The sequence below is a fragment of the Seriola lalandi genome, unplaced genomic scaffold (genome assembly GCF_002814215.2).
Source record: "Seriola lalandi dorsalis isolate HSWRI2012SDOR001 ecotype SW California unplaced genomic scaffold, Sedor1 jcf7180002049913, whole genome shotgun sequence".
NCBI lineage: Eukaryota > Metazoa > Chordata > Actinopteri > Carangiformes > Carangidae > Seriola > Seriola lalandi.
In genome coordinates, this window is record NW_019520466.1 from 28,389 (window position 1) to 40,552 (window position 12,164).

At 41.3% G+C, this 12,164-nt stretch overlaps 1 protein-coding gene and 1 long non-coding RNA gene across 2 annotated transcripts in view; one reads left to right on the forward strand and one right to left on the reverse strand.

Annotated features, from left to right (window-relative positions):
• Positions 1-55: 55 nt before the first annotated feature.
• The window catches only part of LOC147819742 (uncharacterized), a 16,171-nt gene continuing 4,062 nt past the window's right edge, over positions 56-12,164 (reverse strand). The window contains exons 2-3 of the long non-coding RNA XR_015436666.1: positions 2,967-3,030; positions 56-252 (exon numbers count right to left, since the gene is read on the reverse strand). This is a non-coding gene — a long non-coding RNA (uncharacterized LOC147819742). The remainder of the gene's footprint in view (positions 253-2,966; positions 3,031-12,164) is intronic.
• Positions 6,209-12,164, forward strand: part of ngfra (nerve growth factor receptor a (TNFR superfamily, member 16)) — a 32,228-nt gene continuing 26,272 nt past the window's right edge. The window contains exons 1-2 of the mRNA XM_023398800.2: positions 6,209-6,543; positions 9,137-9,299. Of these exons, the coding sequence (XP_023254568.1) occupies positions 6,505-6,543; positions 9,137-9,299 (202 nt within the window). The 5' untranslated portion in view covers positions 6,209-6,504. The remainder of the gene's footprint in view (positions 6,544-9,136; positions 9,300-12,164) is intronic.

A 12,164-nucleotide genomic window follows, 5' to 3' on the forward strand; every position in this document is an offset into this window, starting at 1 on the left:
ATCACAGCAGAACAGATAAAAAGGACCAAAGGCCAAAAAAAAAACAGGCAGCCAATCAGGAGAAAAAGGCTGAGACTCTATGACAGAAATGGCACAGTAGACAACATGGAAGGGGGTGAGTGACACTGCACCGATATAAATACTGACTGAGGTAATGAGGGAATGGGGAACAGGTGAGCAGGTGGATGTGGCGAATCAGTTAATGGCGGGAAGGGCTGAGGGTCACTGCAGGGCAGGTGGGAGCGTCAAGATCTGAAAGAACAGGATGAAAAGTCAGGAAAAGGGAATCACCAAGGTTTTTACAGTTCATCCTGAAGGGAACGTGAATGTGTCTACCAAATTTCAGGGCAATCCATCCAACAGTTGTCAAGACATTTTACTCAAAACCACAAATGTGAACTTATAGAAGAAAAGTCACAGGTTCATCAAAGTCGGTAGGATTTATCCTCTGGAGACCATGAATGTCTGAACCAAATTTCATGGCAGTTTATCCAATAGTTGTTGAGATATCACAGTCTGACTGACTAACAGGCTAACAGCTATTCCTAGAGTCACGCCACTAACATTGTTAAAAGAGAGATTAAAGAGATTAAAAAGCACATTTACATTAATATGGAATGGTACATTCTAATCGCTATGCAATGGTACAGTGGCTTTTTTTAATTTCTAGTTTTATTAATTAAGTTCCTCATTTATTCTTTATTTGCTCCATAGAAACTCCTCAGGAATGTGCGTAATGTATTGTAAGCAGTTATGCTGTTAATTCTACTTCAGCTTTCTGATGTCTGCCTCCAACTTAGTTTCCCGTTTGAGCTTTTGGCTGCAGGTCATCTCTCCTGCTCCTTCACTATGGAGCGCACGTTGGAAGTATACACGACTGAAAACATTGCTTTGAACATCCAAGCACAACAGATGAGCGAGTGACTGCATGATGAAAAGTCTGCAGATTTTGACTCTCTGCTTTGATTTTTTTGCGGAGCTGTGTTTCCAATAAATTGCTCTTGAACTCGGACAAAAAAAATCTGGCTTTGTAAAAACGCATAGTAAACATGAGTCACTGAAGCATATTACCCAGGGGGACAGTTTCTCTTACAAACACGGGAACACACCCTCCTTATGGAAGGAACAGAAGGAGACATTAAGATTCATCCTGTTCGGTGGATGCAAACGGAGTGGAAGTCATTAATTACTCACCTACTGTAATTAGCAGAGGAGTTAATTTTTGCTTAACTAATTCACTTAGTGCTGCTCAGAGTGAAAAGAGATGGTAAAAAAAAAAGCCATTTACACAGCCTGAAAAATTGTGCAAAAGCTGGCAGACTTCATTTTTCTAAATATATTAGCAGGAAATGTTCATTGCAGGGAAACCACAGGAAGGAGAAACCACCATCGCGATGTTAAAAAAAACCACATTGTTTACAGCTTGAGACAGTCTTGGGTCAAAAAGAGACTGGGAGTTTTTAGTTCAGGATGCACAGCTGGCATTTATAGTATCTGTTTTACATGAATATATGTGATATAGGGGCATATTTTTGTAAAAAGAAAAAAAAAAGCTCTCTGGGTCCTGTAATAATGCTGTAACAAGGTCAGTTAAATATCTCTATGGGATCATCTGCTTAAAAATCCATTCTTATTTTTCTCTTTGAACATCTGATATTTGAGCTTAACATTCAAGACGTAGGCAATCTTTCAGAGTTAACGTTAACCAAGGGAAAAAAAAACCCAACCATGAATATGACAACATAAAGACAGCCTGCCAGGAGTAAAGTGTACGTTCCCCTCCAGCTTTGGCTCGGCTCCAGCTTTCAGCATGTAGTTTTTGTGGTTTATATTTGCAAACGATTTGTGAAGGGTGAAAGCATCTCCTCCTCTGTGTTGAATGGGAACTATAATTCTTGTTTTTAGATGTGTAACCAGTCACAGGTGATGTCCTATCCCATACTTGGCAGTCTATTCAGAACATGTGGTGTCCACCCTCTCAACTCAATACGCCTCCCCCAAAAGCATGCTGGGACATAACTTCATACAGTGGCTCTCCAACTCTTATATCAGCCCCAGCCTGTCACCTCCACTGCACAAAAAGAGGAAATCACTGCATTTATGTAACATCACACCAGAGTCACACACTGTCTTTAAACTGCAGCAGGAGAGGCCTCTTGTCTTGACCAGACTTATCTGTGTCTAAACAGTACTGCAACATCTGTATTTTATAAGATATGCCTTGAAGAGAAGAAATACATTCCCACAGTTTGAATACTTACCGGTTTCCTCCGGATCTCAAGCCACATTAAAAAGAAAGAAAGAAAAGAAGCAGTGTTAACCTAGAGATTATTTGTCTTACTCCTGCAATCAGGATGTGAACGATAGCCAGGGGTGATTGATTATATGGACCGCTTTTATTCTCTACCTGCATGGCCAAAAAACCTACCACGTCAGAGTTCAACCAGACCAGAGCAAGCCAGTCAAGTTTATTTTTTTTATATAGTCCAAAATCACAAATCACATAGAGTACAGTCCTCTGAGTTTTCACTGTTTCATTGTTTCGGCTCCGCGCTCCAGAACATATTGCAACCAAAATGACACAATGGCAATGACTTTCAACTTTAATTTGAAGCTGTTTGAAACTAAATCACAGAAACAGTCCATGAATTGTGGTCAAAAATTGTTCAGCTGATACGACGGATGATGGCGTGGGGTTGAAAATCTACTACACCTTTTCGGGATCTGCAGATAAAGGCAACATAACCAGCTGCCCTCTGATTGGACTCTACCTTGTGATTGGACTGTCATTGTCCAATCAGATTCAGGTGAAAAAAACAGGCAGATTTATTTTTACAGGTTTTCAAATGTTGATTTACAACTACAAACTTATTTGTGAAAATCACTTTACAAGCTCAAAATCATTTTAATACTAATATGGACCCATATACATGTAGGTATGGGGTGTAGTCATGCACAGGATTTACCATTTCTTGCTGGTTGTGGGGTCTGGTAAGGTATGGTACTGACGTAAGGTGGGTTCTGGCATCTCTATGAAAACAAACAATAGTAATTATACTAAATAAAATGACTTTTCATTGCGAGGCTGACACAGACATTTGGGGCTGTTCTTCACAATGCAACACTGAGAAACATTTATTCTAACTTAAAATTTTGTTTGTTCAAGCACAACCACAGAAGGTGACGTTTAATAATACAGCTAACAACAGTTTGAGTTTTAATTATTTGTTTTTTTTGGGCCTTTTATGCCTTTTATTGACAGTGCAGTAGAGAGAGACGGAAATGGGGAAGCAGAGAGAGGGGGAATGACATGCAGCAAAGGGCTTGTCCGATGTGGGACTCGAACCGGGGCCAACTGCTCAACCAACTGAGCTACTCGACACCCCTGAGTTTATATTTTTAAAAAACATCTGCTGTAAAATTTCTCCATATTAAACTGGCTACTGAATTTTCACTTGCCATCTTCCCAATCAATAGGATCTCTGATAAGAAAGTAAACTCTAAATCTCAGGATAGAAAACCCTGGGTGACGAATTCCTGCTTTTCTTGAAGTCCGAGTTTGTCTGGAGACCGGTGTGATGAAGAGGAGGAGATCCGAGTATCTTACTCACTGACTGCAGAAAGATTTTAAGTTGCACAAACAAAGAAATGAAAGTTGCACTCAAGTGTGTCGCTGGTGAGAGGGTGTTTGGTTGTTACTGTTAGTAGGCTATAGATAAATAAATGTTATGTTAAGGCATGTTTTCCCGCCTTGTCTTGCTCACCATAAAAACCTCCGCCGAGTGGCAAGTCCTCTTCATCATCAATTCAAGATTGTTTTTTATCAGTGACCTTGCAGACTGACATGACATTTCCTTTCGCTGACTAATCATATGACTGGAAATGTGATACGTACAGAAAAAAAAACACAAGTATCCTACCAGGGGCCCTGTCAGCACATATCATTATATCAATAACACTACTAATATACAGCTCACATTCAGAGGACATGTTTCTATTTCTGGCCGTTTCATCTGAGAGTTGTAGTACATCTCTGTTTCACTGTTGCTAGAGTCTGACAATCAGAACAACATGAAGGAGAGTGTTAATAATAATCATTATCATTTTTCGATAGATAAATTGGAGCTTTAAAGCCCGCCATGACTACCCGCACTCCTGGGGTGATTCAGTGGCTTTACTCAGACTCTAGTGATTATAGACAGTAAATACTGGATTCAGAGGACTTAGCATGTGAACACAATATCGAAGAAGGCTGTGCTGATGGAGAAGAGTGCTGTCAGAGTCATCAGAATGGGGGTTAGTCAGAGGTGCTGCAGGGGTGATCTCAAAGGAGGATGTAGGAAGTGGGGAAATTGATGTGTCCTAAGATCAATACTGGAGAGCATTTGGATCTCAACAGTGAAACTAAATCACCCTGTGGCTTCTGCTGCTGCTGCTGCTGCTACTTCAGGAGCATCGGCCTCTGCGTCCCCTGTGGAGAAGGTGGAAGTGGCAGGGTCAAAAGGATCATAGAAGAAGAAATGAGGAAAGATTTGAAGCAGATAAAGCGGTCCGATTTTTCGGTGACACCAACTGCTTAATCGCCACAGTTGTCTTGGATCAATATCCATCAACACTGGTTTTTCCTTAAGTGTAAAGTCTAAGTACCTCAATGAGCATCAAACAGGACCGCGGTGCTTAAACGTGCATTAGCTGTTTCGAAGTGGTCTCACCAAATTTATTATTATCTTGACCCAAGCAGTGTTTAATGGATACATGTGATTCAAACCTCAACAATCCTCATCACTTTCAGCAGGTGTACTGTAGACTACACGATTCAATCATCACACTAAAATGAAAAAAATGAATGTTTTGTTATAAAAAATGATTATATTGAAATGAAATCTAAATCCCCGTGCTTTAAGGACATCCAGTGCTTATCCATGCTGCGGTTTAACACAATAACCTGTGAAACCTGAGATCAGTGAAAATTAAGCCTTTTCACGCGGCACATCTGTCAGCGAAGCGACTTCCCTTGAGGAAAGAACCTCATTCTTCATTGTTAAGCTCAAGATCATCACACCAGTCTGAGTGAGAGCAGCTGATCTGAGCTCAGCTGAGTCGCCCTCTTGTGGTAAAAGATGACCATAGACCTTCTAGTGCCTTAAGCTGTAAACTGACTCAGGTTACCCTATTTACATTTGGATGTTGTAATTAATGACGTTTTAGTCAAGTAAAAACAACAGACATGGAGAGTAAAAAAGTAGGTAGCTCAATAGAACGAGACACACGGTATGATGAGTGGCCAGAAAAACAGAAACACCTGTTATCTCCTCAGTCCATGAGATTTTTTAAGTTGTCTGTGTGTTGACCCAGTTCTTAGAGCATGTTTGGAGGCTGTGACGCTGTGTGGAGGTCTTGTTTTGGGGTGCAGTAGATGGAAAGGTGTTTCTAATACTGTGACTCCCTCATTTAAATAACATGGAGGAGCAAAGAAATTAGAAACCCACTTCAGCTTAATGCGATCCAACACAGCAATGCCACAAACTACAACCTTTGGCACAGTGTGACGAAGAGACTACATGGTCAAAAGTATGTGGACACTAATATTACAACCATATGTGGTTGTTGAACATGTCATTCTGAAAGCATTAGCATTAATCTGCTGCAGTAACATCCTCCATGGTTCTGATTTCAGTTTTTTTTTTGTTTCTACCAGATTTTGGAACCTGGCTGCAGCGGTTTGTTCCCACTCAAGAGCCACAGGAGCATCAGTGAAGTTGGCCACTGATGTTGAGCGATCAGGTGTTGGATGGAGTATGCTAAAAGAGGGGTCTAGAAAGTCTTTCTCAAATTATTTCCACAAAACATTATTGTACAGAATGAGAGAAGTCTACAGGGGAGTTCAATTACTTTTGGCCACATAGAAGACAATAAAGATAGAGAAGGGGGGTGGGGGGGGGTTAATATTGCTGGATGAGTCAGACATTTATGTGTGTCCCTTATGATAAAGATAAATCATTTTTATGCCGCTTTTGCGATCAAGACCTCACGTGAGATTAAAGCAGGAGCGAGAGTTAGAGGGGGGGCGGGGGGGGCAGGTTGTATAGTCTTACTGCAGGAGTATCAGGGGTAATAAACGGACGTGCCCCCTCTCCTCTCCTCTCCTCCCCCCTCCTCTCCTCTCGTCTCTCGCCTCCTCCGCAGTGCACTTGCAGCTGAGCAGCACTCCGGACAGGACGGTCTCCTCCTCCTCCTCCTCCTGCTCTTCTTCTTCCCTCCGTTTGTGTGTTGGTGAGGTAGTGTGGTGGTGGTGTTGCAGGGGGGTTGCACCGAGAGTCGCATCTGACTCCAGTGTGCGGAGGGTCCCGGACAGACGCGTGATGGTGCGGACTCATTGATAAAAAAATCTGTGCAGCTGGGATTAAAATGAGCACCCCTGCTGAGAGGCTCTCCTCCTCCTCCACATAGCGCTGCTCTCTCTGCTCAAGATCTGTTTCATGTGACTCCAGCAGGCGACGCAGGATGACTACTACCTTATCGCTGGTGATTTTGTGCGCCTTGGTGAGTAGCCTGTACTCTAATATTTGCTGCAATATTCCTTTAATACTGCTAAAATTCTCTAATAGGACTGTTGAGTGAGTGATGAGTTTATAACTCATCTTATGCACTTTGTTATTTTATTTTGAAAGATTTCCTCTCACTGGAGTGTTTCTATATAGTTCCTATAATCTTCCTATTGGGGTTTTTAGATTGTGACCGTTTATTGCTATAATATTCCTTTAATAATCCTGCAGGGACTTTGTGGTGAGTTTTTCTTGCCCCCCAGAGTTCTTTATGGTATCTATAATCTTCTGCGTGATGGCTTTGATATATATTATAGGTGGTTAAATGTGTGGTGTATTGTTGCTGTGGTGTAATGCCATATTCACTGACCAACGTGCTGTTCCGTCCCCTGATAAAACATGCAGGTGCTGCATGTTGCTAAACACCTACTGATTTACATGTGATATTATGCCCAGGTTATATTATATTCCCTCTAGCTCCGCACACACACATGCACACACACATGCACACACACACTCACTGTCACCTCATCCAGGGAGTAAAAGTTAGACCGTGCTGCGAGGATTGCTTTATTGAAAATTGAGATTTCTGCTTCACATTGGGCTGCAGCCAGACATCCAAAAGCTGAAAGGCCCAGACTTTAATAGTATTAATGAGTAGAAGTAATTTATTTCTATTTTCTGGTTTAATTTTGGGGATAATTAGGTCTTAAAATATGAAGAGATAAAGATGCTGCAGCTTATGGAAAAGTAAATGGATTCATTTAATTCTTATCCAACATGAGCTGTAAACTGTAAAACTCGCTGGTTTTGACATAAAACCATGGAGGCTCCTCTGATAATGTGAACAAGTTGATTATGGAGGAGGGCGGTGATAAAGCGCAGAGCTGCAGGGGCACATCCTCCCAGCCCTCTGGTATGTTCACAGCAGCTGGTCTAATTGGGCTGTGCAGCTCAGTCATCATGTGAACAGCCCCTGTATGTGAGGGGACACTCTGTTATGACAGCTGGTTTTAAGGGTGGCGACGGTCGGGTGCACTTTGGTGGAATTAAATTTAGAAATAAACTCTCAGATTGACCATGAAATTGAGTAGAGTACAAACCAAGCATATCACAGCTGGGTCACCGTACGTTTTTTTTTTTTTTGTGTTCCTGCTGCTGGTGAACAAATTTCCCGCTGAATTTGCCATTAATCTGTGCTTGAGCTGAGTGATACTCCAGGGAGGGGTCACAGGAAAGGGGGCTGGCGCAGCAGTCAGGGACATGAATCTCCCCTCTGTACATACCAGAGGGGACTCTTTTGAGGTTCTGGGCTGCATCCAAAAGTCATTTTTGCAGGCAAAAAAAAAAATGTGACTGTCACCCTCAAAATACACTCAAGAAAAACCGCAAAAATGTTGAGATAACAGGTTGTAAAGTCAGAAGAGAAATGCACCCCGAGAGCAAAAAGTGGAACGACAGAGTGGGGGAAATATTGAGCAAGAGTAGGGAGAATGAGAGAGAGAGAGAGAGCTGATGACTGCTCAGTACATCTGTTTCTGAATGAAAGCAGGGATGGAAGAGAGGGGAGGGATGGATGAGAGAGAGTGAGAGAGAAAGAGAGAGAGAATAACAGAAAAGACTGAATTGATGTCTCAGCAAATGTGAATTAAGTAGAAATGAGCTTTTGCCCGTTACATAATATAAGCCACAGGACATGAAAGTGATTCAGTGTAATGATTTTCTTTGTTCAAAAACGTCTGGATATGAATTCCTTTTCTTTAACACTGTTGTATACACACACACACACACACACACACCAGTGAAACAAGCCTCAGTTCCTTTGCCAGTGAAGCTGCCTGGCATTTATATCAGAGAGCGTAGTGACAAAATGCAAGAAGAGAGGAAGGAGAGAGACAGAGACAGGGTGATAACTGGAGTAGATTAGACAGATTAGACAGGATTATATATTATACATGGTAATACTATGTGTCAGGATGAAAGAGAAATACAGCAAATGCGTGTGTTTACAGTGCTGTGGCTGCGTGCTGCAGGTATTTAGAGTGACATTAGCATATACAAATTAGGACAGCGGGTCTTATGATCTGATGCATACCCAACTTTATTGCCTCAGCTGTGAGTGAAGGTTTGCTCTGTGCATGAGTACATGTAGGTACAAGCTTGTGTGTGGATGTGCCCGTGGTGATCGGAAGCAGAGGTTGACGTTCACAGCTACTCTCACCTTTAGAAAGTAATTAGGACAGGCATGTGTGTAATGTTTTGCACACATGATTTAATGGTTACTGCCTCGTCTGGATGTTGTAGGGTTTACTATTAGAGCTGATGTGCCTTCAGGGGAGCTATTATGGCAGATTGCCTTGTTCAAAGTGTGTCTAATATAGGTGGGGACAACATGATTTATGATGAATTCTGATAGCGGTTGGATTAAGGAACAGGTCAGACACCTGGCAGTAATTTTCATCAATTTGTTTCGCTGTGCATGTTGAAGTCACAGTGGCTCTGTGCTGTGTGTGTTTGTATAAGTTTGTGTGAGCTCTCTGTGAGTGTGCTGCTCTAATGTAGCTACTGTACTGCTGTCCCCCGTGTGCCAGGTGGCGTTAGTGTTGGCGTCTAAGACGGAGCGGGCGGTGCTGCTGACCTGTGACTCCGGCCAGTACACCAACGGTGGAGAATGCTGCTTGGAGTGTCCACCTGGAGAGGGAGTGGTGAAGAAATGTGGTGCTACCCAGACCGTCTGCGCCCAGTGTCTGGACAGTGAGTAGAGCTTTCTTTCTGCATGTGCACTGAACTGATCAAACTCAGTTCAAAAAAAATATTTCAAATAAAGCACCCTTTATACAGGTTTCATAAGCTCCAATTCATGGTTGATAAATGGTAATGCATCATTTATTACCGCTTTAAATATCAATTATAAGCCAGTAATAGAAACAACATCCCTCCAGCTAACCCTGTGAAAAAGCCCTGTGAGGAATCGGGACCACATTCCACTAATTAAAAACTTATTAACATTTACAACTACAGACTTGATTGAATATTGCACGGATCTGTTATTAATGACTTTTTATTATTCATGACTGCAGACTTGATGGCTTATTTGAAAGTGACAGACTATACCAAACAGAAAGACTGAACAGACACCAGCCAAAGGGATTTCTCAAAATCCAACAACCCAAAAGTTGTTTTTTATTAATGACTTATCCTAATTATATTAGAGATTAGTTATAAGTGACTGATAATTATTAATAGAGTGATTACAACTCAGATAATATTTTAGTTACATATTCACAATGCGACTCTAGTTTGGCAAATGATCAATCAATTAATTTTCAGTTTAAAGAACTTAATTTTCCACCTAAATGTTGGCAATAGACAGATTATGATGAAACTGTAATATAACAGCAGCTTAAGTCAACAAAGGTTGATTTACTTTAGAAATAAGTAAAATGATCCCTCCTCATTTTCCAACTGCCATGAGGAAAAACAGGATTTTTTATAAACCAGTTTTAAAAAGCTGCCTCATTAATCATTTTACGAGTACCATCAGTTATACAGTATGTTGTGGACATTGTGAGACATCTGAAGTTTGTGCTCCCACCACAATTTGCGGTCTTCAAATCATTGTAAAATTACATTAAAAACACTCAACAGCAACATGTTTCCTCAAACGTAGACCTCACTGTCCTAAAATGTGGTCCCTGAAATCTGCTCAAAGGAAGGTCAAAATATGTTTTGTATTTCAGTGATTTGGGTGAACTGACCCTTTAATGGATGGGAAAATGAACTTTGCACACCAACATCCTAAAACTTGACTTTGCAGAAACTTCATTTCCTGAAATGTGTCAAAACTAAAGAGGATTAAATTCAATCTGGAAACAATCAAAATCAAATATATACACATGTAAACTGCGCGGCTGTCCTCACCACCATTACACACACTGACACCCGATTAATGCAATGTTTCTGCACCGCCATCATCTTTATTTATTTATTCGCATTCACTTTCTCTGCTTTTAATGGCAGCTCGGGTCCTGAACTCCAAACAAAAAAGATCATCAAAGCCAAAACAAACTGGTATTGTCCAATTTGGTCATTTGTATAAAGTGTCTGTTTTCGTTTTATCGAGAGTCCTGAGAAATAAGGCAGGAATTCATATGTTTGATGCTTGTAAGTGGGTCCAAATGTGTTCCCTTACAGCTCTGCTCAGGCTGTGAACCATCAGCGCTCACTCCACAGAGCAGAGCTGGGAGAGGTGCCAACACTGCAACATCACGGAGAGGAAGAAGAAGAAAAATAATAATAATAAGAAGAAGAGCCAATGCTGCAAACAAATGTGTTCTTCTCAATTCAGGGGCCTTTCTGCGTCACGTCCCTGCAGCTCTCTTTGCCCTTTAAGATGCCGGTCTGTAACTTTGTCAGAGTGCGAAGGAAACGTCAAAGTATAGGTCACCAGTGTCACCACATAGCGCAGGAGGAGCTGAAGAATTGCGACGACGCAAATGTGTCACACCTGCTGCTCTGAGTGCTACTTTTTCTTACCGTTCAAATGCACATGGTAATTGTGGCATGTGGTGACTGACACAGAGCAGAAATCCAAAATGAGCCTTTTTTTTTTTTTAAAACACAGAGTCAGAGTGCGCTCTCTGTTCAACATTGATTGATTGCATTAATCCATCTTGACAACATATGTAAACACGAGCAAATGGCGCCTGTAAACAGGAACTGCTGAGTCTTTTAGCACCAAAACTTTCGCTTGTGCAAAAGCAGAACATTCTTTATTAGGGAAATTATGAAATTCTGGAGGGAATGCAGGCATGCTTTTTTAAATTTTTTTTTTTTAATGAATTCTCTGATTATCCTTGAACTTGTGACCTTCTTTGCACAACAGATGCTTATCTCTGTGTTGTGTTATGCTATTAAGAATCTGGTCGATTTCCCCCCTTGGAAGTTTTTTTTCTTTGCCTCGAGGAACTCAAGAGCTCCAGCAATGGGTAGACGGGCAGGGACATGGTTCTTTACCTCTAAAGAGCGACTGGGTTAAAAAAAAAAAAAAAAAAAAAAGCCACAAAGTACTGCAAGTTAATTTCACATAAACAAACTCTGTCAGACAAAATCAATGTTAGAAAAGATAGAGGCGTAAAAAAATGGGTGTCAGTGCAAAAATAAAAGAGACATAAAGTGGACAATGTAAAAATCCAGCCGCACCAGTAGAAGGAGAGTGAGCAGAGTAATTAATAGTCTTCATCAAACAATGCATATGAAAGACTGGAGCAGGAAATTGGTCGAGTAGAGGTGCCTGGAGTCTGTACAGAACGTCTGGACTTTATCTTTGCTTTGACGTCACAAGGAATTTGTCTTGCACGTCATATTCCTTTTTCATATTCCTGCAGTAAACGGTGGCAGACAATGCATAGATGGTTAACCGCAGCCCCATTTTCCTATAATGTGGTCTGGCCCTTTAGCAATGTAATTTTGATTCACAGTATTTTTTATTTATTTATTTTTTTGTTTCCCTCATCCCCCACCCCTCCACACCAGCGAATCCCACCAACCCTCGTCGTGTCTCCTCTTTTCTCCATCTTGTGTTCGCTTTTCTCATCCAGTACACCCCACCCACCCACC